Source organism: Diabrotica undecimpunctata, chromosome 3, assembly GCF_040954645.1.
Source record: "Diabrotica undecimpunctata isolate CICGRU chromosome 3, icDiaUnde3, whole genome shotgun sequence".
NCBI classification, from domain to species: Eukaryota; Metazoa; Arthropoda; class Insecta; order Coleoptera; family Chrysomelidae; genus Diabrotica; species Diabrotica undecimpunctata.
The window spans coordinates 17875340-17898700 of record NC_092805.1 but is presented as its reverse complement, the minus strand read 5'-3'; the positions used below and the strand labels follow the sequence as shown (position 1 = coordinate 17898700).

The 23361-nt window shown below is 33.9% G+C and overlaps 1 protein-coding gene across 2 annotated transcripts in view; it reads right to left on the bottom strand.

Annotated features, from left to right (window-relative positions):
• Positions 1–706: 706 nt before the first annotated feature.
• TpnC73F (Troponin C at 73F) overlaps positions 707–23361 on the bottom strand; it is a 64783-nt gene continuing 42128 nt past the window's right edge. For both annotated transcript variants that reach the window (XM_072525367.1, XM_072525368.1), the window contains exons 3-6: positions 22576–22719; positions 13024–13143; positions 3700–3831; positions 707–912 (exon numbers count right to left, since the gene is read on the bottom strand). In XM_072525367.1, the coding sequence (XP_072381468.1) occupies positions 881–912; positions 3700–3831; positions 13024–13143; positions 22576–22719 (428 nt within the window). In that variant the 3' untranslated portion in view covers positions 707–880. The remainder of the gene's footprint in view (positions 913–3699; positions 3832–13023; positions 13144–22575; positions 22720–23361) is intronic.

Sequence of the window (23361 nt, the reverse complement as noted above, 5' to 3'; positions counted from 1 at the left end):
CAGACGAATGCAGTTTCCCAGGGTGTGGCACGTATCAAAAACCATCTCCCGTCTATGGCGCTCGATGTGGTCGTTCCGATAAAAGGTGCTACGTCTATAACACAACCCATAAACCCCAGTTAATGGGTACGAGTAGTAAAAAAAATGGGATGTGGCACTACGGGAGTGACCTAGGAGGAGAACCATACCTTTCTTATCGTGGTCTTCGCACGGAGCCATAGAATATTCATTTTAATAATTATCAAATTACTCAATTAACAGGAAAAGTCAAAAAAAGAAAATAGAAAATCTTGGTACTGTCTTATACTGATAAAAAGAATAGTAAAAACACGCATAGAAGTGCATTTACTATTCTGTGTAGTGTGTGGGCGTGAAATAAAGATGAAATGAAAGGGAGTGAGTGGGAGATAAAGGGACGAATTATACAACTATACACAGTCGTATTAGAGCTCACTATATGTTACAGTCTGTGGTTCGCGCGATCTGTCGTTGCAGTCGTTTGTGACCGCTCCGTCCGTAGCCCGCGATTAGTAAACTGTGCTTCTAACAGCTTTTTTGTATTAGAATTGCTAAAAGTACATACTTGTAGTACATACTTGTCACAAATATCGTAGTTGACTGTAACTCAGTAGATAGAAAAAAACGTGCTGTCAAAGTTGTTACATGATTTTTGACTGCGCTTGAAGGTACAAAATAAAACACTATATTAAAATTTTACATTATATTTATTAAATATTATGTAAATAGCATGTAACTAAAATAAATATTTTTCATGTAACTCGAACTAGAGTTATGATTACAGTTATATAAATAAAAAGATCGGTAACAAAAAATGTGTTCTTATTTATTAGACATTTATAAAGGTATAAACAAGTTGAGTTTAAACTTCTCCAGTCATCATCTCCATGAATTCTGAAACAAAAAGAAGTTATTGAAAATGTTATATAATAATAATATTTAAAGGGACATAAGGCTTAACTTATCAATATTATAGTACATAGAGAAAACAGATTGGAAACAGATATCCGTGGAAAACAATATTGAAACTGAAACTATTCCAATCAACCTCGGTATTTTCCAAGGGGACTCATTGAGTCCATTGTTGTTCTGTCCAGCAATGGACCCCCTTTCTCTGCTACTAAACTCCACTGACTCGGGTTTTAGCATAAAAAATAAATAAACAAATAGTGTAAAAAGGCACCATCTATATTACATACAAAACCCGTAGAAACTTTTTAGAATGATGCTTAGTATTTACTTCGGATTAAGCAAATGCCGTGTTATAGATATAGTCAGAGGAAAGGTTTAACTCGGAGGATTCAATTTGAAAAATAATTGAACATCATATTTTAATAGCAAAAATTGTTTAGGGCATTACATACATTCGTATCATCCACGCTTACCTACTCATTTGGTATTGTTAGGTGGATTAAAACTGATATAGAAAATCTTAAGCGAACACTTCTCATAAAGGCACATAAACATCATCTGCGATATATAAGAGAAAGAAAACTCATGTAAATAAGTGAGAAATTAGGAAAACAGGTTGTTGATTTATCTTAGTTTCCGAAACTGGCTAAGCCATGTACTTTAACACCGCTTAAACTGAGGGAACAAGAAATTCACACAAAGCTTCTATCTAAAGAAGAAAAAAATGTGGATATCGATGGGAAAACCTCTGCATGAGCGACATCCAACTGAAGTAAGCCAAGACTATGTCAACAATACAGCGTCGAACTATTGGTTAACGTCAGGTTAACGTCAGGAAGCAATGCCAACCAAAACTACCCTAAATATATCATCAAAGACTCTCAGGTTTAGAACGAGAAATGCCGATATGGATTTCAAGACCATCCAGTATCTTCCAGGCGGTTGCCTGGTATTTGTTCGAACTTCATCAAGAACTAATCAATAAATTTGGACGACTAGAAAAGTTTTCAGTAGCTTAGATGTATTTAGAGCAGTGTATGCTTTGGGAGAACAACGTTTTTTTAGTATCTGTAATTTAAAATTTGAACATTCCACAGAATGTTATTTTCTATCATCAGACATATGTAGGTACCTAAACTCAAAGACAATATGTCTTAGATTTATAAAGGTTTGACAAAGGAAAGCTAAGGGTATTGGGCAAGGAGACAACATCTCTCCTAACCTATTTACCGCTTTATTACAGAGTGCTATGAGAAATAATAATTGAGAAAATATTGGAGTCGACATAAATGGAGAGTTTCTGAACAACTTGGGGTTTGCAGACGACATAGTTCTTATTGCAGATCGAGTAGATCATACCTACCAACTTTTTCAAGACCTTTGGAGCTCTTGTCCATGAGTTGCATTTAAAATTAACTTTTCCAAGACACTATACATGACCAACCAACTTTGTACTGACCAAAAACATTTTAACTACAATTAATGACACGCAAATTGAACAAGTGTATACTTATAATTATCTGTTTATCACACTCAAACAACTATGACAACCAAACAACAGAGTTTAACAGGAGAATTGGACTAACATGGGCAGCTTACGGAAAACAGAGAAAAGCCTTTAGATAAGATATTCCCATGTGCTTGAAAAGGAAGGTCTTTGATCAGTGTGTACTCCCAGTTCTAATGTACGGAGCAGAAACATTAACCCTTACAGGTAATCAATAAAATACAAGTGACTTAGAGAGCAATGGAGAGGTCAATGTTAAATATATCTCTCAAAGACAGATTTTCAAATCAAATAGGAGAACTGGTGTTACAGACGCAATTAAACTGAAAGGGAACTGGACAGGCCATGCTGCCAGAGCCCCTCTAAAACTTCGTTCAGTAAATAAAAAGGCAACAACAAACAATAAATGATACACTTATGAAATATCTTTCTAAGGATAGTAGTTGAAGAATTATAACTTCGTATTAATGATAATCAGTTCAATTATTCACCTTTACCCAAAAGTATTTTTTATATTCTGTAAAACTGGATGTAACACTTTTGATAACTTTAAATATAATGTTTCCAATGAAATGTACCTACAGCTTTTAGAGTACTATTTAGATCTTTCAAAATTCTATTACTCGATTCCAAGAACATGTCATAAGGTTTCCTTACTCTCGGGGCCTGTCTCCGACAGGCCCCTTTTGAGATTTTGTCGATTTCTGTCCATCTCGAAAAAAATCCTAGAGTCCCGAAACTTGATATAGGTACTATTGGTGACCATATGTCACGAAAGTTACATATAACTCAGGATATAAAGTACGTAGAGTCTTGAAACTTACTTTATAGTTAGTTGGGCAAATTAAATTTAGCAAATTTGGTATCTAAAGGTACAAAATTTGCAAAAATACTGGTCCAATCGTCGAATTACATCATGTCCACAGTGTTATGATATGTTATTGTTAGGCAATCTGGATTACTCGCTAGGGCATCATTGGTTGTCTAAGATGTAGAGACATTCATTATTATGGTCATGTCATGTATTTAACGTAGGTATCTTAAAATAAAAGATAGTAAAAATGCTATTGTAGAATTTAACAGTATTAGAAATATTAAGAAGCTGACACACATAAGTGTAAATTGCTATTATTCTGTAGGTTGAAACAAGTTAATTCCAGCTTAATTCGCTCTGAAGTCCTTCGATAATCCGTTTTATCGGTCTATTTAAAACTATAGATTAACCTTCAAATGAAGAAAATATTGCAAAAAACTCAACTTACCATCGAAATCTACGGTTCCAGAACCGTCTGTATCGATTTCTTCGATCATCATGTCTAATTCCTTGTCTGTGAGCTGGTCATCTAATTCTCTTAAGATTTCTTTAAGGCAGGTGGTTGGGATGTAGCCATTTCCTGAAAAAGATATAAAAGGTATGTAATAATGGTAAAGTCAGAAGATGGTCTTTATCAATTTTGTAATTATTAACTTTTAATAAAAGTTTAAAATAAAGAATAATAATGATGAGTTTTGCAGATGTAAGTCCATTTTCAATAGAAAAAAAAAAATAAATTAAAGACTTACAATTGGTTTTATTATAACTTGGAACGACCAGTTTTAAGGTCTAAATTTTCAGCCCATCTACTGGTTCCCGATAAACGTCCCACATTAATAGTGACAATTTTGAATGAATTTAACTTCATTTGGGCGACGCACGATAGAAAATCTGTGCTTATAGAGAAATAAGAAATACTTTTTTGGATGAGGCAATATTTAAGAGAAATTAAAAAACAGAATAGAGAGCAATAATATTTTTTATTTAGATGAAATATGGAATAATTTTAAACATAAACAGATTACAAATACTCGTCAGGCGTTTGGTGACTTTGTTAATTAAGTTTTTTTAGAAGTTGTTTCACACCCTACGAAAGATTACCATAAAGAAATTACTTCTAATGTTTTAGAAGATTCAATTATGACTTAGTTATGAACAATGCTAGATGCCATTCAAAATTAAAGGAACCATTATTTGAATAATACCTTAAGTAGTAATAATAAGTTAATAATAGTAACTGAAGAAAGAAGGAGCTTTTAAATTGATCAAATAAGTAAAGAAATAAAGGCAGAATAAATAACACCAAAAAAAGATTTTTTACTGAATTACATTCACCAAAATTTAATAAGTATGCTATAACTGAAGTAGCAAAAGAAGTTGGAGTTACGGTGTTGCGACTACAACCTTATCGATATTTATTGTTCTGCTTTAAGCAGTCTTATATAATGATTATTGTAATCTTTTGCAATAAAAATTGTGCTGTCAAGTATTTTCAAGAGTATTGGTTTTTCACAATCTTTTGAAATACATGCAAGTTTACTATGAGAAGCTCTAGCATGCCTCCTTTTCAGTACAGCTTTTAAGAAGACTGTAATACACAATTTATACAATACACATTAATATACCAGGTGAAAACTTAACCAAAACTTTTTGCTAGGTGTAATGAACATACAAATTGTGTGTTTGTCCATTTTTTGTGTTTCTTTCTTTTTCTTATACATTTTTTACAGCAAATTTGACATTTGACTTTTTATCCAAATTTTTTATTTTTTCTTGTCTCATTCATTTTATTTTTGGTCTATTTCTTCAATTAGTTGTCATTTTCTTCTTGGAATTTCTCTTTGGCTTAGCTCCAGCTGTTTCACCCTCAAGAGCTTTTTTCAGGATCTCCTCTAAAGTATCAGAAAACTGAATTCAGAGAAATCACTGCTCACTCAGATATCATCTTTTTAAAATTGGGGAAAATGAACTGAGCAATATACTGATTCTCTGAAAATGTAGATGAAACGGAAATTTTCAACTGCACTGCAATTGTTCACTAACGTGATAAATACCTGGAAGCTACAAGATATCTCATCAGGTAGCAGTGTTTATAAGGTTAAACGATCCGTTTAGAACCAAACCAAACTCAACATTAAAACTAAATGTAATGTAGAAGGACCATTAATAAAAGTATTTATGATATTTTTGCATGGTAGGACGAAGAGACAATATGGAAAGTTCGATCGTGGAGGATACTGTTACACACAAGAGTTTTGAAGTATGATTTTAAGGTGAGTGGATTCTAGTAAGAGTTTTACAAGATAATCTCTGAAGCTAGACGTTGTAACTAGGCATAATGTTGGATATAAACCATAAATCACATATGATGTCGTTACATCCTATAGTGTATTTTTATGTATGAGAGAGTAATAAAACAATAAATTATGTATGCAAATCCCTAAACTGTTGATACGGGTGACTCAATGAAAAACAGATATTTGTCAACAAGTTTACAGAAGTATATAGGAAAACAATTTTAAATTGAGTATGACCACCAGGTATAAAGGTTGGAGCAGAATAGAATACAATAGTTGTGAGGGTTACTAATCCCTAAATAAGGTTGCCAGTGTCGGAGTGATGGAGGTTAACAGATACTAATGAATTTGCAAGAAATGTAAGATGTTTATTTTATTGGTTATATATAACCAATAAAAGTTTAATAAGTACCTACCTATTTGCAAAATAAAGTTTAATTCTTTAGATAAAATAAAACGTTTTATTTTATCTATTTGCAAAATAAAGTTTAATTCTTTGCCTATTTGCAAAATAAAGTTTAATTCTTTAGATAAAATAAAACGTTTTATTTTATCTGAAATGAGTGCATTCCACGAAGTAAGGGTTTCAACAATCAAACATTTAATTCTTTAATTCCAGGAATCTACGACAGTAATTGACTAGATAATTACCTTCTAAACTTATTCCACAGAAAATGTGATAGTGGGTTTTTCCATTTTGTATATAGGAAGGTCCAAGTGGCGTATTCAAAATTCTTAACAGTTCACTAAAAGTAGGTACTTCAGTTGCAAGGTGCAGTTTATTGTGTATACTAGTGTTATGGAAAATTTGGAAGTGCCGTGTAAACGCCGAAAAATTGGTCCTCTAACAGTTAATGAAAAAACATTAATATTTAATTGTTTTAAATCATTTACAGACAAACGTTTATGTGAAAGTGTTGATGAGACCGTTGAGTTAGTTAGCAGTACACTTGGTGTTGGGAAATCTACGATTTACAGAGTTATTAAAGAAGAGAAATGTGGTAGTTTTCAAATGCCACGTAATGCTCCAGGGAAACCAAAATTTCAAATAGAATATCATTTTAAAGAAGGACTTCGACGGAAAGTGCATGAATTCTTCTTTAGACAAGAATTTCCAACATTGGATAAAGTTCTTGTCTCAGTTCGAGATGATAAGGATTACCCAGAAATGAGTCGAAGTACGTTATGGAAACTTTTAAAAGAAATAGGCTTCCGCTGGAAAAAGAATCCCAGAAAGTCTATTTTATTAGAAAGAAGCGATATTGTCATATGGAGAAGACATTTTCTAAGAACCATAAAGGAAATGAGAAACCAAAAAAGAAAAATATTTTATCTTGATGAAACATGGATCAACGAGGATCATACACCAAATAAATTTTGGCAGGATGAAACTGTTACAAGTCAAAGGCACGCTTTTGTAAATAACTTATCTACTGGTTTAAACCCACCATCAGGAAAGGGACGCAGGCTGATAATAGTACACATTGGCAGTTCAGACGGTTTTGTTGAAGGTGGTTTATTAACTTTTGAATCAACTCATACCGGTGACTACCATGAAGACATGAACGCTGATGTCTTTCAAGAATGGTTCGAACAAATGATAGATCTTCTTCCTAAGAACTGTGTAATAGTAATGGATAATGCAAGTTATTACTCCAGACTTATAGAAGGACTGCCCACAACCAAGTGGTTAAAAAAAGACTTGCAGAATTGGCTGAGTTCAAAAAATATTACGTACCATCCCGGATCTATAAGAAAGGAACTTTATTCGTTGTGTGCCCTTCATAAAGAAAAATTTAAAAAATACGAAATTGATGAAATTGCCAAAAATCGTGGAATGACAGTACTTAGATCCCCACCATATCATTGTGAATTAAACCCGATTGAACTGGTATGGGCACAGATAAAGAGTGAAGTTTCAAGAAAAAATACCACTTTTAAAATTCATGATGTTCAACAGTTGTTTTTGGAGGCCGTAAATAATGTAAAACCTGAAAACTGGGAAAAGGCAGTAAATCACACTATTAAAGAAGAGGAAAAAATGTGGAAGCTGGACAATATTACTGATAAAATGATCGAGCCAGTTATTATAAATCTTGGTTCTGAAAGTTCATCTTCTGAATCTGATTTGGATTTGTAACAAGTAGCTGTAAGTTTTATATTAATATTTTTATTCATCTATTTAACATACCTTAGACGGTTTTAAAAACTGTGTTTCTCTTTTGTAATTTTTAAAAATTAAAAAAAATGTGAATGTTTTAAAACCCTTTTTAATGTAGGCCAGACAGTTCTAATATAGTGTGTGATAAAAGAGGTCACTTTTGTTTACATACACATAACACTTTATAACACTGAAATAATTCATTTATTTTTTACAATTATTCAAAGTAATTTTTCAATTAATCTTGAGCACGCCCATGGAGTGGTCGGAGCTACCAGTTAAAATTATGCTAATTACTCTCTCGTTCATAAAAATAAACTATAGTGAAGTAAAAAAATGAATAAAAAATTGAATAAAAAAGTTTTTATCCTTCTAACTTTATAAGTCGATTTACTTTCTACATGCTCGAATTCAAAATGACCAACAACATTATTTTAGGTTAAGTTTCTCATGATTAATTTAAGAAACAGAATTTATTTTTATATCGCGGGAATTAATAACTTTTGACAACTCATTTTTTATCCTATTTTTATAACCCAGCTACATAAATCTAATATATAATTTATTGGATCGTCTTGAAAAGTAAAAGTCTTGGCTATTGACCAAAATTTACTATCAGAGGTGTATAGAATCAGTAATTAATGTGCAGACGATCCAGATGATGGGACCTGAATAATATATTCAACGTGTAAACAAATCTGGCCCCAGCAGATGTTCGTTGGTTTGGATTTTTTCCTGGAGTTGACTTTAAAAATAAAACTATCGCGAAGACAGCGAGGCGCTCTATTTTTTCGATAAATAGAAAACTTTTTAAAATAAATTACAAAATTCAAAGGAAAATAACAAAAAAATGGTTATAAAGAGATAAAAGTAAGTACTGAGTGACATTTAAAAAGTTCGTAGAATAAAATAAATATAAATTGTTTTTCGACAAATAAAACGAAATAAAAAAATTAAAAAGGATTAAATATTAAAGATAATAATCAGAAATAGCCGAGTTAAAACAACCGGATCCATCTTCTACAATGAACATCAATATCTGACCTTCGCTGATGATCTTACTATTCTAACGAAAACAAGAAAATAATTACAAAATGTTATAAAAAGAATAGAAAAGGAAGCAAAATATTTTGATTTGGAAATAAATCAGGAAAAGTCAATGTACATGATACTCGGAAATACGGAGCAAAAAGAAAAGGGGCAGTTTACTTTCATATCTAATGAATCAAAAGAATATAATTCCGAGGGAGTGGTCCATTTTACTTATCTGGGGGTTATTATAGAAGAAAAAGATCAGGAAGAATGGAAACTGAATGCCAGATTGGCAGAGAGAAATAAAAAGATGGGAAACCTAAGACTACTGATGAAATCCAAATATGTATCGAGAAAAATAAAGTTAGGGATATATAAAACAGTATTAAGGCCCACAACCACATATGGTAGTGACGAATAGACAATGAAAAAAGCAAATAAGGAGAAATTGGAAAGATGGGAAAGGAAAATGTTCAGAGCTATATATAGAGGCATAACACTCTGGAAGGTTGGATGCGATGAACAAGCAGGAAGCTAGAGGAACTGTATAACGAACCAAGCATCAGTCGTTTCATAAAAGCACAGAGAGTGAGATGGATGGTGCAGGTGATGAGAATGGAAAGGACGACCCAGACAAAGATGGTTTGATAGCGTACCTACAGGAAGATCTCAGAAAAGAGGGAATTAATGGTTGAGAAACAAGAGCAACAAACAGGGATGAATGGAGGAGAATAGTAAGTCATTATAGTAGGCAAGGAGCATGATTGGACAAGAAACCACCACAGTTGATACAAGTTTTGTAATTATAAGTATTATATTAATTATATTTTAGCCCTAGGCCTTTAAGGCCTGTTGAGCTTTATAAATAAACATAATACATACCTACTAAAAAAGTATCGATTTTGAAAGTTTTAAGTTTTGCCTTAAAAAGAAAATCAACCTGGCCGTACTGCTACATAATGCGTAGCAGTTAGAAGAAAAAGTTGAATTTAATTCTAAATGATGAGATAAAAACGACATTCCTCTACAGCCAGTTAAACCGTTAATTTATATAATAATTAAAATTTTTTGTTAAAATCATTTTGAATCCCACATTGCGAAGTTGGAAGCAATAAAAGACGTCGGTTCTGGGGGCGGTACTACTCGTAATCGCCCGTTTTATTCGTCTATTCGTAATTCGTCTATTTTAAAACAAGGTGGAACTTTTTACTTGGTACTAATTGACTTTTAAGAACCTCCTTTTTATTTAACGATTTGTCACAAAGTATAAGAAATGCCCAACTTCATGATTCACCAAGAATTTATTGGGTATAAGTGTTTTGGAAGGTTTGGTCTGTATATTTTTAGTTTTTGTTTAATAGTTTAATTACAGTAAGTGATAAACTGAAAAAAGTCAGGAATCATTTTTATTTCTACTGTTACTTGTAATTTTTACAGTTATATTATAATATGTCATTAACAACTAATCAAATTAGTGAGAATTGAAAACACTACTGAATTTTTTTGACGTTTTGAATGTTTTGTGGCATTGAAGTTTTAGTTAAAGATCAACAAGAGATATAATTTTCATTATAAGGCAACTGATGAAAAAATCATCATCCAGTCTTCATTTATCACATCCACTGCTGGACATAGGCCGCCCTTAAACTCCTCCATTCTTTAAGATTTTGTGCTCTTTGTTGCTAATTTTTGTCGATACGCTTGATGTCGTCAGCCCAACGCGTAGGTGGTCTTCCTTTATTACGTTTGTCTCTTGGGCTCCAATTTGAGTCGTGCATTCTCGCTACATGGCCTGCCCAGTTCCATTTCAGTTCCGTGTTTCGTTCCACAACATCAACAATACTCGTCCTTCTTCGCAGATCTTCGTTTCTTGTTCGGTCCCGCAACGTCACTCCTAACATAGAAGACCGTGCCATTCGTCTCTGTGCCACTCTCAATTTCGAAGCCGTAGGCTTGGTTAACGTCATAGTTTCCGTCCCATAGGTCATGACCGGTAATACGCATTGGTCAAATACTTTTCTTTTGAGGCTAATTGGTATGTTGGCCCTAAGTGTGTCTCGCAGTTTTCCAAAGGCTGCCCACGCTAAAATAATTCGTCGTTGGATTTCGCATGTTTGGTTATACCACCAGTTCTATCACTTTGTCTTGAATAGTTAAATGGTTATTAGGGACCATATTTGTCATAAACTTAGTTTTGGTCAAGTTCATTCTGAAGCCAACCTTCGAACATGCAAAGTCCAATTCATTTAACATATCTGTGGCTTCTCCTAAATTATCTGCGATAAGGACAATATCATCTGCGAGACGGAGATGGTTACTCTTCTGTGGTCCCAATTGACCATCTTAAAGGCATACTCTAATGCCGTTAGGAATAATTTCGGTGACAATGTATCTCCTTGCCTTCTCCCACGTTTTATTTTTATTGGTCGGGTTTTATCGTGTATCTTAACAGTCATAGGGACATTTTTGTAAATATTGTAAATAAATTCACTATACCTATGGCCTATCCTGCTGTCATTCATTGCTTCTATCTTCTTCTTCTTTAAGTTCCATCTTCTATCGAAGGTTGGAAATCATCATGGCTATGCGGACTCTGTTGACTGCCGCTCTAAAAATGTCTGCACTACAGCATTCAAACCATTCCCTTAAGTTCTTAAGCCAGGATATTCTTCGTCTTCCCACATTTCGCTTTCCTCGGATTTTGCCTTGCATATTAAGTTGTAATAATGCGTATTTTTGCCATCTCATCACATGACCTAAGTACTCAAGTTTTCGTCTTTTGATCATCATCATCATCATCATCATCATCACTGGCTCGACAACCCTTTTTGGATCTTGGCCTGTTCCAGGATTCTTCTCCATTCTGATCTGTTTCGTGCTTTTTTTCTCCAGTTTTTTATTTTTAAGGTTGTTATATCATTTTCTATTTGTTCTAAGTATCTCAGTTTCGGTCTTCCTCTTGTTCTTTTTCCTACTGGCATCTGTTTGAATATTTTGTTTGGTATTTCGCCTTCTTCCATTCTTTCTACATGTCCTATCCAACGCAGCCGTCCTATTTTAATGAATGTGATAATATCCGGATCCTGGTATATTTTGTATAGTTCAGAGTTGTATCGTCTTCGCCATATTCCGTTTTCTTTTGTGCCCTTATATATGTGTCGCAAGATTTTTCTTTCGAAGGTGGCTAACAACGTTTCCTCTCTTTTAGTGAATGTCCAGGTTTCTGAGCCATATGTGAGTACCTGTCTTATTAGGGTTTTATATATTTGGCATTTTGTCTTTCTTGCGACGTTATCTGATCTTAGGTGTCTAATTAAGCCATGGTAACATTTATTTGCAATAAATATTCGCCTCTTCACTTCCTCTGTAACGATATTATCAGACGTGACTAGGGATCCCAAGTATATAAAGTTTTTTACCCCCTCTTTCGTCTTTTGATATTTAATATTATTTCCGCCTCATTCCCTATCGTTCTAGTTACTTCCACGTTTGACATTCTCTGAATCCATGATATTCGTAGGATTCTTCTGTAACACCAAATTGCTTCTATAGGGCTGTCTATTTCGATCGTGTAGAACGCTTTATGAAAATCTATGAAAGTGAGGTAATAGAGTTCCTCGGGAGATTCTGTGATGGGCACTTAATAAGAAAGGAGTCCCCGGTGAATATGTAAAGATTGTGAGAGACATGTATGAGGGAGTAACAACTAGTGTTAGGACAGGTGTAGGAGAGACTGATAAATTTCATGTGAAAGTAGGACTGCACCAAGGTTTGGTGCTTAGTCCTTATTTAGGGAGGAGTCGTCTAATGGTTTCTAATCTCTAAAATTTGGCTCTAGCAGTACAATCCTAAATCAATACAAGATGCTAAAGAGTAACGTTAACCCGCTATTTGGGCTCTGGAATGTACACGAAATTTTGTCATGTACGAATAAACTCAGATTAATCTTGTAACTATTTGGACCAGCTAGATGTAAAGTTTGCTAGAAAAGATCTTGTTTACAGATTTATCTGTCTAGATTCAGTCTGTTCTCACATTTAAAAAATTTGTAGGTCAGAAAGGATTTTAATCGAACAAAGATGTGTAAACAATCCTAGAAGCGTACTTATCCGTAATAAATCCGTAAACATCTAGGATAAGTTTTTTAAAGTCATATTAAACAATAAATTATATTTGAACCCATAAAATATTGTTTTTTTTTTCGAACGACAAGACTTATCGCACAACTTATTAGTAGGAAAAGATGTGTTGCATATTTTAAAAATGATAGAAAAATATTTACCTTCTTTATCATATAACCTGAAGGCTTCTTTAAGTTCTTTTTGCATAGCTTCATCATCTTCTTCAACGATGAATTTGGCAGCCAATGTAACGAATTCTTCGAATTCGAGACGACCGGATTCTGGAAAAATAAACAAAAAAAATATAAATACTATGAAATTTTTCAAAAGTAAGTATTTTTCTATAAAAGTGCTAATAAAGTACAGCTGGTTTCAAATGAAACGGCTAAAATTCCTGGGAATAGCCTAAACTAATGCAGCAGAGGCGCTCAAAAAAATACTTATCATTGTACAATAGGTCAAATTGTTGAAAACTCTATATTCTTTAGGATGCAACTTTTTCGTAATTGTTACAAAAGCTGATTTTAACTAATTAGTTGGAATTTTGCTTGAATCATATATATTTTGTTAAGCAAACACGTGAGATGTTTAGGGTCAAAGATTTTAAGAACTTTGGCATGCCAAAGGCGTCAGCAAGCTTCACCGACATTATAAATTTTGCTTTTATTTGTATAGCGTCACTTTTTTTATTTCATTAATTGTAGTAAGAAGTCCCTTATAAATAAAGTTTAAATTTTTTAAAAATATTGTTCTTGGACCTAATATCTTCACTCTCGCAGTCAGACTGGATTTTTTGGGAAAATTAACGGTTTCGCGAGTAGTTTTGTCGTTTTAACGATTAACCGGAAAAACGAACTAACTTGTGAAAGTGTCCACGAACAGCTCTATTCAAGGTATCAGTAAGACCTGATGACAGAACAAAGATCGTCCAACCATAGAGGCAGTAGACATTAAGTTAGTAGCAGTAAGGCCTGAAAGAAGAACAAAAATCGTCCAATCCTATAGGCAGTGATGTTGAAAATCTACATTTTAATGTAAGTGTTCCGTTTGGCATCATGACCCTGATTCTTTCGATAATTTATTGTTGTCAGAGCTTGTTAAACCTCAGATTCAAGAATTTCTGGGTCAGACCATTCTTCCCGGTTGACAGCTTGTCTAGCCTCCCTCTGGGCTTCAAATAGAAATTGAGCATATATGTTCCTTACATTGCCATAGCTCTACCGGATCCAAGATTAACTTTCCATCATGTTTCAAAGATATTGTAGGTGCTGTCTTTGTAATACCAGCAATTTCTTTAATCTTTCTATGAAAGTTTACATCATCATGCAGAGCACGTATGTAGGCTCTCCGCTTCTGACATTTGGAAATTACCAGTATTCTTTATCTTATTTGTTTTTTGTTTAATAGTTCTATTTAATTCTAAATAGTATCTGAATAATGCAGCGTATCTCATCGGTCATCCATTATTCATTTTTCTTTGCTGTTGCTGGTTTTAGAACGGTATCGGAAAACTTTTTGAATGTTATGTTTTAGGTTGTTCCATGCTATTGCCACAACGTGAGGGTAACCAGATATGGCGATAGGTTGGACAGTGGCAGCTGGCTGTTCCAAAACTGATTATGCGGCAAGAATGATAGTCACAGAAACGGCACATATACAGCGGTACAGACGGCAATGGGAAACCACTGCACTATTCTCCCAAGAGAATTTCTTCCCATAACGATGACAATTTCAGTAAGTCAAGATGGGATGTGTAGAGACCCGACTCACGCTCGGCGCTATCTCTGTCTTGGATCGAATGGTGTGAAATATGCTACCGGCTGCCAAGGTGTGAGGGACCAGACACCTGGCAGAAGTTGTGCGACTCAATCCAAATTGTCAGTCAATTTAAGAAAATTTCAGAGAATTGGTACATGAAACGTCCAGGAACTGATCTAAAAACCCTGAAAAGTTAAACATAATTAAAAACGAAATGGCAGACCACAATCTTTCGCTACTGGTCTTTCAGAAACCCACTAGAGGGGTAAAGGTCATTTTAAAACAACTGCTGGAAACGTCGTCTATTTTTCAGGCCGAGATAACACAAGTAGGTACAAATGGAGTCGGAATAATTGTACCCTCTAAACTGAACGACTGCGTGATTGGATAATTGTAATATTGTTGATAATAGATAGATAATAATTGTAATACTATTGTTGATAATATCCAGTATTCCAAATCGTGAACTAATCATAATTTAAGGTTTAGGAGACTTTAACGCCAAAGTAGGGTCATCTAATAAAAATCTTAACATCTTACATCTTAACCATCTTACATGTAAACATCTTACAATTACAAACACGTTCTATCAACATCATCCACGGAGATTATACACAAACATTTAAGGAGAAGGCCAAGAGAACGATTACCAACTAAATGGTCCGAACAAATTAATAATTCACTTGGAAACTCATTCTGCGAAGCTCTTAGAGCAGCTGAAGATAGAGATCAATGGAGAAAAATTCTTAGGAATATTGGAAGAAATCACGATCCTTAGTAATGGGGAAATGACAAGAGAGAGATGCTATTGCCAGCTATTTCATCTAAAATTTAGTAAAGATTACACAGCTACAAAATCTCTCCTTCAGGAAAATGGAAATTATATTTGAATTTATTCCAAAATTCATGTTAGTTTGTTGTTAGTAAATGTTGGAGTTGTGGGTACATTTTGGAGATTAATTAAAGTGATATTTGCATTAACATTTGTATTTTCAACAGCACTTTAGGCCATGGAGTTCGCTAGTTTCTCTATTCTTGGTTCTAGCTAGTTTTTCAACTTTTTACAGTCCTTCAACTTGTTTTCCCCAGTGTAATTTTTTACATAGTACACATGGACTCAAGAGACAAGAAAACTAAGATCCATTATTGACTACATTATCATGAACCACAAAAGCTCCATCAAAGTTAAAGACACCAGAGTGAAAAGAGGGGAAGAGTGTGGAACAGATCACAAACTTGTGGTGGCATGGATGGAATTCCCCTATATCTGGACAAAACAAAAACATACATCGATTGTTACAACGGGAACGACAATAAAAGAAAAGAGGCTCAAATTACATCTATTGCAGGAAGAATCAATAAAAGATTTATACAAAAGAAGACTAGACCAAAAACTAGAAGAATTCAGATATGACACGTTAGATGAAATGCATGAACACATAAAAAAGTGCCTGATTTCAGCGGCCTTAGAAGCTATTGGAGAAGACGACCAAAGGAACACCCATCAGAATATCAAATTAAGGGAAGACACATTGAAATGCATAAAAGAAAAGAAAAAACTACACATAAAATACCTAAACACCAAAAAACAGGAAGACTTAGACCTATATAGAGCGAAAAACAGAGAGGTAAAGAAAAAAGTAACAAATGAAAAGAACGAACGATGGGAACAAGCATGCACAGAGATAGAACGACATATCGGAGGAACGAGAAATTCAGAATCATGGCGAATATTAAAAGCACTTTAACGAAATAAGACAGAGAAAACCCAGATCGGCAAAATTAGTGAAAACGAGTGGCAAGAATACTATGTAGAACTACTTACAGAAAACCGTCCCCAATTTCAGGAAGAGAATATAGAACATGCAGGAAATGGGGCATACGACCAGATAGAAATAAGCCTGGCAGAAGTTAAGAGAGCAATCAAGACATTGAAGAACAAAAAAGCCAAAGGACCCGGAGGAATACCAAACGAACTAATTAAAAACGGAACGGAAAAGTTATTCCGCATGCTACATAGAATGTTCGAAAGAGGACTAAATGGAGAAGAAATACCTGCGGAATGGACACAAGCACACATCACATCCATACATAAGAAAGGAAACAGGAAAAAATGTGAAAACTATAGAGGAATTAGTATAATATCGTCGGTAGGTAGACTTTACGGGAAAATTATTAAGGAAAAACTAGAAACTGAAATAATAGGAAAAATTGGAGAAGACCAAGCAGTGTTCACAGTAGGAAAATCATGCCTAGATCATACGTACACATTAGAACAACTGATAGAGAAGAAAATGACAAAAGGTAGACCGGTCCATCTGGCCTTTGTTGATCTAAAGAAAGCATATGACTCAATACCTAGAGTCAAATTATGGGAAGCAATGAATGATCTCGGAATCCGACAAACACTAATAAAAGCAGTTAAAGCACTATACAAAGAAAACAAAGTAGCTATTAAATGTGGAAATAAAGCCTACAATCCATTTAAGACGACAAAAGGACTTCTACAAGGCTGTGCTACGTACCCTACTCTGTTTAAAATATTCTTGGAAAAGACACTCAAACCATGGAGGAGAAAGTGCGAAGGAATGGGCATACCAGTAAGAGACGAATACCTATACACCTTAAGTTTTGCCGACGATCAAGTAGTCATCGCACAAGATGAAGAAGATCTCAGCTTTATCCTCAGAAAACTAGAAGAAGAATATAAAAACAACGGAATGGAAATAAACTTAGAGAAAACCGAATACCTAACAACAGAAAACAAGGATATGAGAAACCTAGAGATAGACGAGGGAAGACAAATAAATGGAACAGATAAATTCAAGTGTTTAGGAACCATAATATCGAACCAGGAAACAACAGAAGAAGATATAAACAACAGACTGAGACAAACAAGAAACTGTATAAGATAACTAAACTCAGTGTTGTGGGATAAGAACATTACGATAAAGACAAAAAAGAGAATATATAATACCCTGACAAGAAGTATCCTGACATATGGGTCCGAAAACTGGACAATAAACAAGAGAAATAGAGGTAGAATAAGAGCAGTAGAAATGGAGTTCCTGAGGAGAAGCTGTAGACTTACAAAAAGAGACAGAATTGAAAACGCAGAGATTAAGCGGAGAATGGGAGTGCAATCAGACATAATCGACTATATAGAGGAGAAGAGACTATCCTGGTACTGCCACGTCAGAAGAGCGGGCAGAGGACGCTGGGTAAACAAAATCACAGAATGGAGCCAGATTGGAAGAAGAAAGAGAGGAAGACCCCGAAGGTCATTCAGACATGAAATCAACGAGGCTATGGAGAAAAGAACCCTGCGAGATGGAGACTGGAATGACAGGGAAAATTGGAGAAAACGGTTGAGTGAAGGAAGACAGTGAAAACTGTGGAAATCCTTAGTAGTAGTAGTAGTTTTTACATCTTTTTCTTGGTAATATTTATAAAGCTTTTCTATTGCATCTATTATACGTGATACAGCCATCTCACTTTCTACGCCCTTATTTTATGTTGTATTTTGTACCCCCCAAAATTTTATGTAGGATATTTTATTCTATCTATATCCCTATTCTTCTATATTGAAGGCCTAAAAAAATATAAAGAAGCCACTTCATATTCATTCAAATTTCCGAATGATTTGTTGTTTTTAATATCCGTATCTGAAGTAATTTAACTTTCTTAGTGGATAAAATAATAATTGTAGATACACCTGCAAATACTCTATTATTTATAAACAACGTAAAACTCGAACGCATTTGATGTTTAAATCGTTCCTAATCATTTTTTTAACCGTGTTTGAAATATCCACCAGTTTAAGCATTTATACATTCTAAACAACACGAACAGTTTATTATTCCAACTCAAGCAAAACTATCAGCTCCGATTTGTTTCAAGACTTCTTATCTCAAAATAACTGTTCAGAAAACCCAAAATAACTCTTCCTTATAAAATATATATAACGGCAACATTTTGTATATGTCAGTATTTGAACGAATCCATTAATCCGCCAAAATTTTTGGCACTTGTTCAACGCTAAATATCCCATTATGTCAAGTTCGATTGTGCTGAAAAAATCAATCTCGCGCTCAATGTTTACTGAAGTTAAGTCAAATATTTTATTCGTTGTTTTCGGTTAAGCCCAAATATTTGGAAAGCGATGGAAAAATTTGATTTTGACAAAGAATATTGTTGACTGATACATTTTTTTACATACATAATCGTTCCACTTTTACCTTTAGGTGTCAAGGGAAGGGCGTCTAGCTTTTGATGAATTTTCCCCATTCTGTTCTGTTCTTCACCGTTTGTGTTGTTTTTTGCCAAGACTTACCTTTATTTTGTAATATCTCTACTATGTCTCTGTTCGACTCTTTTATTGGTCTGCCCCTTCTGTTTTTCCCTATTCGATTAGATTCCCAGACTTTTTTTACTTGCCTGGTAATGATTGAACTACTCTGGTGTCTTCTGGTTAAAATCCTGTTTTCTGCTTCATATGTTAACGTTGGTCTATTTATTGTTTCATATATTGTCATCTTCGTTTTTCTTGATATTTCTTTGATGTTGAGGAATGCTCTATTTAGTGCCTGGAAGAGTTTTCCTGTACTCTCTAGTCTATTCTTGAGATCGTTCTTGGTGTTTCCTCTGTTCTTTATTACTATTCCCAGGTATTTGCATATGTTTGTTTGTTATTTTTTTCTTAGTATTAGTTAATTTCAATTTTCAGCGTCAGTTTTTGGTGAGATACAATTTTTCTTATTTTATTTTTGTTAAATGGTAGGGTTATATAAACTGATACAAATCCAACGGTTCATTCTAAGATAACTCCTTTGCTTCTTTAGAATCGTTTAGTTGCTGTTTTGCCATTCTAGTATTAGTTTTGTGTGTACTGGATCAAAATCTCTATCAAAACTTCAGGCTTTTGAGCTATAGTTATACAGAAGGATCCTGAAGATACCATAGACAGACAAACTCACCAATGACTAGTACTACGGAGGATGAACACAACTGCGGATTTGGTCAACATCGTGAAGAGTTGTAAGCTGCAGTACTTGGGACATATTCTTCTTCTTAAAGTTCCATCTCCTATCGGAGGTTGGATATCATAACGGCTATGGTCACTTTGTTAGCTGCTGCTCTGAAAAGTTGTAGTGAACTACAGTTAAACCATTCTCTAAGGTTTTTCAGCCAGGAGATGCGTCTTCTTCCTATGCTTCTTCTTCCTTGGATCCTTCCTTGCATAATAATTCTCAGCAGCTCATATTTTTCTCCTCTGGTTATGTGACCCAAATATTCTAGTTTTCTTCTTTTTATGCTGTTCATAATTTCTAACTCCTTATTTAGACGTCGTAGTACCTCAGCATTGGTAATCCTTTGAACCCACTGAATTTTTAATATTCTTCTGTAACACCACATTTCGAACGCTTCTATTTTCCTTGTGTGTTGTTTCTTCAATGTCCAAGCTTCCATTCCGTATAGTAAGATAGAAAATATGTAACATCTTAGAGCCCTCAATCTGAGATGCAACTGAAGGTCTCTGTTGGTAAGCATTGTCTTCATTTTCACAAATGCTTGCCTTGCAGTTTCAATTCGGACTTTGATTTCTCTGCTTTGGTCATTTTTGTCATCAACCCAGGTTCCCAGATATTTATATGTCTCTACTTTTTCTATTTGGGTTTGCTCTATCATTAATCTTTCATTTCCATGTTGCGTTTTTGAGACAATCATGAATTTAGTTTTTCTCTTATTTATTTTTAGTCCGTATCTAATGCAATAATCGTTAATTCTATTTACCAATTCTTGTAGCGATTCCAGGGTGTCTGCCATTATAACGGTGTCATCAGCGAATCTTATGTTATTTACTATTCTTCCGTTTACAGAGATTCCATCACCCAGATCCGCTATCGCTTCCTGGAATATGGCTTCACTGTACACGTTAAACAGTAATGGTGACAGAACACAGCCCTGTCTTACTCCTCTCTTTATATCTATATTTTCGGACTTTTGTTCTTCTATCTTTATATTGGCCTTTTGATTCCAATACAGATTGATAATGATTCGTAAGTCTCGTCTGTCTATATCTTTGTTTCTCAGTATTTCTATTAGTTTTTCATGTCGGACCCTGTCGAATGCCTTCTCGAAGTCGATGAAACAGGAATAAATATCTAGGTTCATATCTAAGCATCTTTGAGACAGGACATTAAAAGCAAACAATGCCTCTCTCGTTCCCAGTCCCTTGCGGAACCCAAACTGAGTATCATCCATATCATCTTCTAGTTTTCTATATAATCTTCCATGAATCACCTTTAGAAATATTTTGAGGGTATGGCTTATTAGTGATATTGTCCTATAGTCTGAACAATCTTTGGCATATACTGTTTTTGGTAATGCTACAAAGGTGGACACCAACCATTCCTGTGGGATTTTTCCAGTTTTATATACTTCATTAAATAGGTCCAGAAGTACAGGTAGAGTTTCATCGTCTAGACATTTCAGTAGTTCCGCAGGTATTTCGTCTGGACCTACAGTTTTTCCGTTTTTGGGACATATAATGAGAAATAAAGGCAGATATGAGTTACTCCAATGCATTTTGCAAGGTAAAATTGAAGGAAAAAGGGCCGCAGGACGAAGAAGAATATCCTGGCTTGCTAACCTGAGAGCATGGCCATGGTATAGAAAGACCTCAACATAACTTTTCTGTGTAGCAACCAACAAAGTCATCATAGCCAAGAAGAACTGGTGGCTACCCTGCTACTCCATACTGGCTTTCTAGTTAATACTTTCAACCTCCAATGTTTCTTTTTCTTTTTCTTGTTTTTATGTAGAACATTACTGTGTCTGTCACTACCATTACTGTCCCATAGTGTCTTATCAGTTTTTCAAAAGGTTTTCATCCCTTCTGTTTCTAGCATTCTTTTTGTTCTCTCTGTGTCAGCTCATATTTCTGACGCGTTTGTCATTATTGATCTGTTGACTGTTTTGCAAATTCTGCCTTTCATTTCTTTCCAGATATTTTTATTTCTCCATGGCAACCTGCGGCTATTTTTCCTCTATTTACTTGATCTTTCACTTCTGTTTCGAGCTTTTCATAGCTTGACAATGTGATGCCCAGACATTTAAACTGCATCCGCCATCACATCTGCTGTCAATGATGTGCGTGTGCGTAGTGCATACTTTTTGAACCGATGTTGCCACACTTTTCAAATATATTGTTTATTGCGAAAATACTAATTCTCGAGTACCTTCATAAAGGAATAATGATAATGAGGATCATTATTGATCCGAATTGAATTAAAAACCATCGCTACGTGCGTAGACGATAAAAAAGCTACGCTTTCCTTCATCGGTTACTCCCGGAGTGCCACATCCCGTTTTTAATTTAAATTTTTAGATGTGATTTGATTAAGTTAGGTTTTATTTTGTTATTAAAAATTTAAATTCAATATATTTACTCCGCTAAAAACAAATGTATATGTGGCAATATTGAACCTGTGCAGAATATTTCATATTGTGCAGAATATTTCATATTGTGCGCAAACGCGCTTGACTTCTTTTTCCAAATGAATGTATTTTGGTCATTTTACAATATTATATAGTTTTGTATAATTTAACAGGGAAAAATAACTGGTATTTACAATTGGTTTATGCATTTTATATAACTAAGGCTATTTAGTATTTTGATAACATTTTCCTCTGCCTAATTTTCGATTTCCTACTTTTTATAACCTTTTTTTTTATTTATTTTAACATTTTTACACTTTTCGTATGTTTCCGTAATAAAAAAAACAGAAAAATGTTGTCTTTTTTCCATTTTTCAGGCTTTCCGAAAAAAATTCGCATTTTTAGCGACCCTTACTAATGTAAACAAATACCCTCATCTTTGATAGTGTACATTCTCAGTGTACACTTTCAATTATTTAGATATTTCGTGTCACATATTTAACAAATATACTTACTATCAGCATCTACTTCTTCAATGAGTTCTTCTAAGATTTTCTTGTCGAAGGGTTGACCCATAAGACGGAGGATATCGGCTACCATATCACATGGAATGCTTCCTGATTTTTGACTGTCGAAAGCTTCAAAAGCTTTGCGGAGTACTGTAAACGATAAGAAGTATGGTTAGATAATTTATAAAATAACATAGAAAAGGTAAAAAATTTGGTTACATGTAATGTTTTATCTTTTCTTTCTACATATTCTAAAAAAATATTTCAAAAATTAATTTTTACTGGTAACTGTAAATGTCATTAACAACAAAAATTTAAAAACAATTAAATTATCAATTTAGAATTGACAAAAATATTTTAAGAATATTTTACAAAATTTTGTATTGGGTTTTAATTGATTTTATACTTGAAATTTTACATTGTGTTGTTTACACCTTCTAAATGTTAGTAATTATTTTAACTTTTACTAATTGCAAGTTTAATCTTGTTGCAAATAACTTGAACTTTGACGAAGGTGTTTTTCTGTACTTAAGGAATTGGGTGTAACGTTGTTTTCTCGTGTGGTGGATAATTTTAAATGAGCATATATACACTCATAGACAAAAATATCGAATATTTTGGAATTAACAAATTTTCGTTTTTTCAAAATAAATTCTGGTCAATCAAGTCGTTTATTGTAAAATAGAGTTTATTTTAACAATGTTTAATGAACAATTTTAAGTTTTTATGCGGAGAAAATTGTTAAAAAAATAAATGTTTAATATTAGGTAAATAAGGTTATTTTACTCTAAA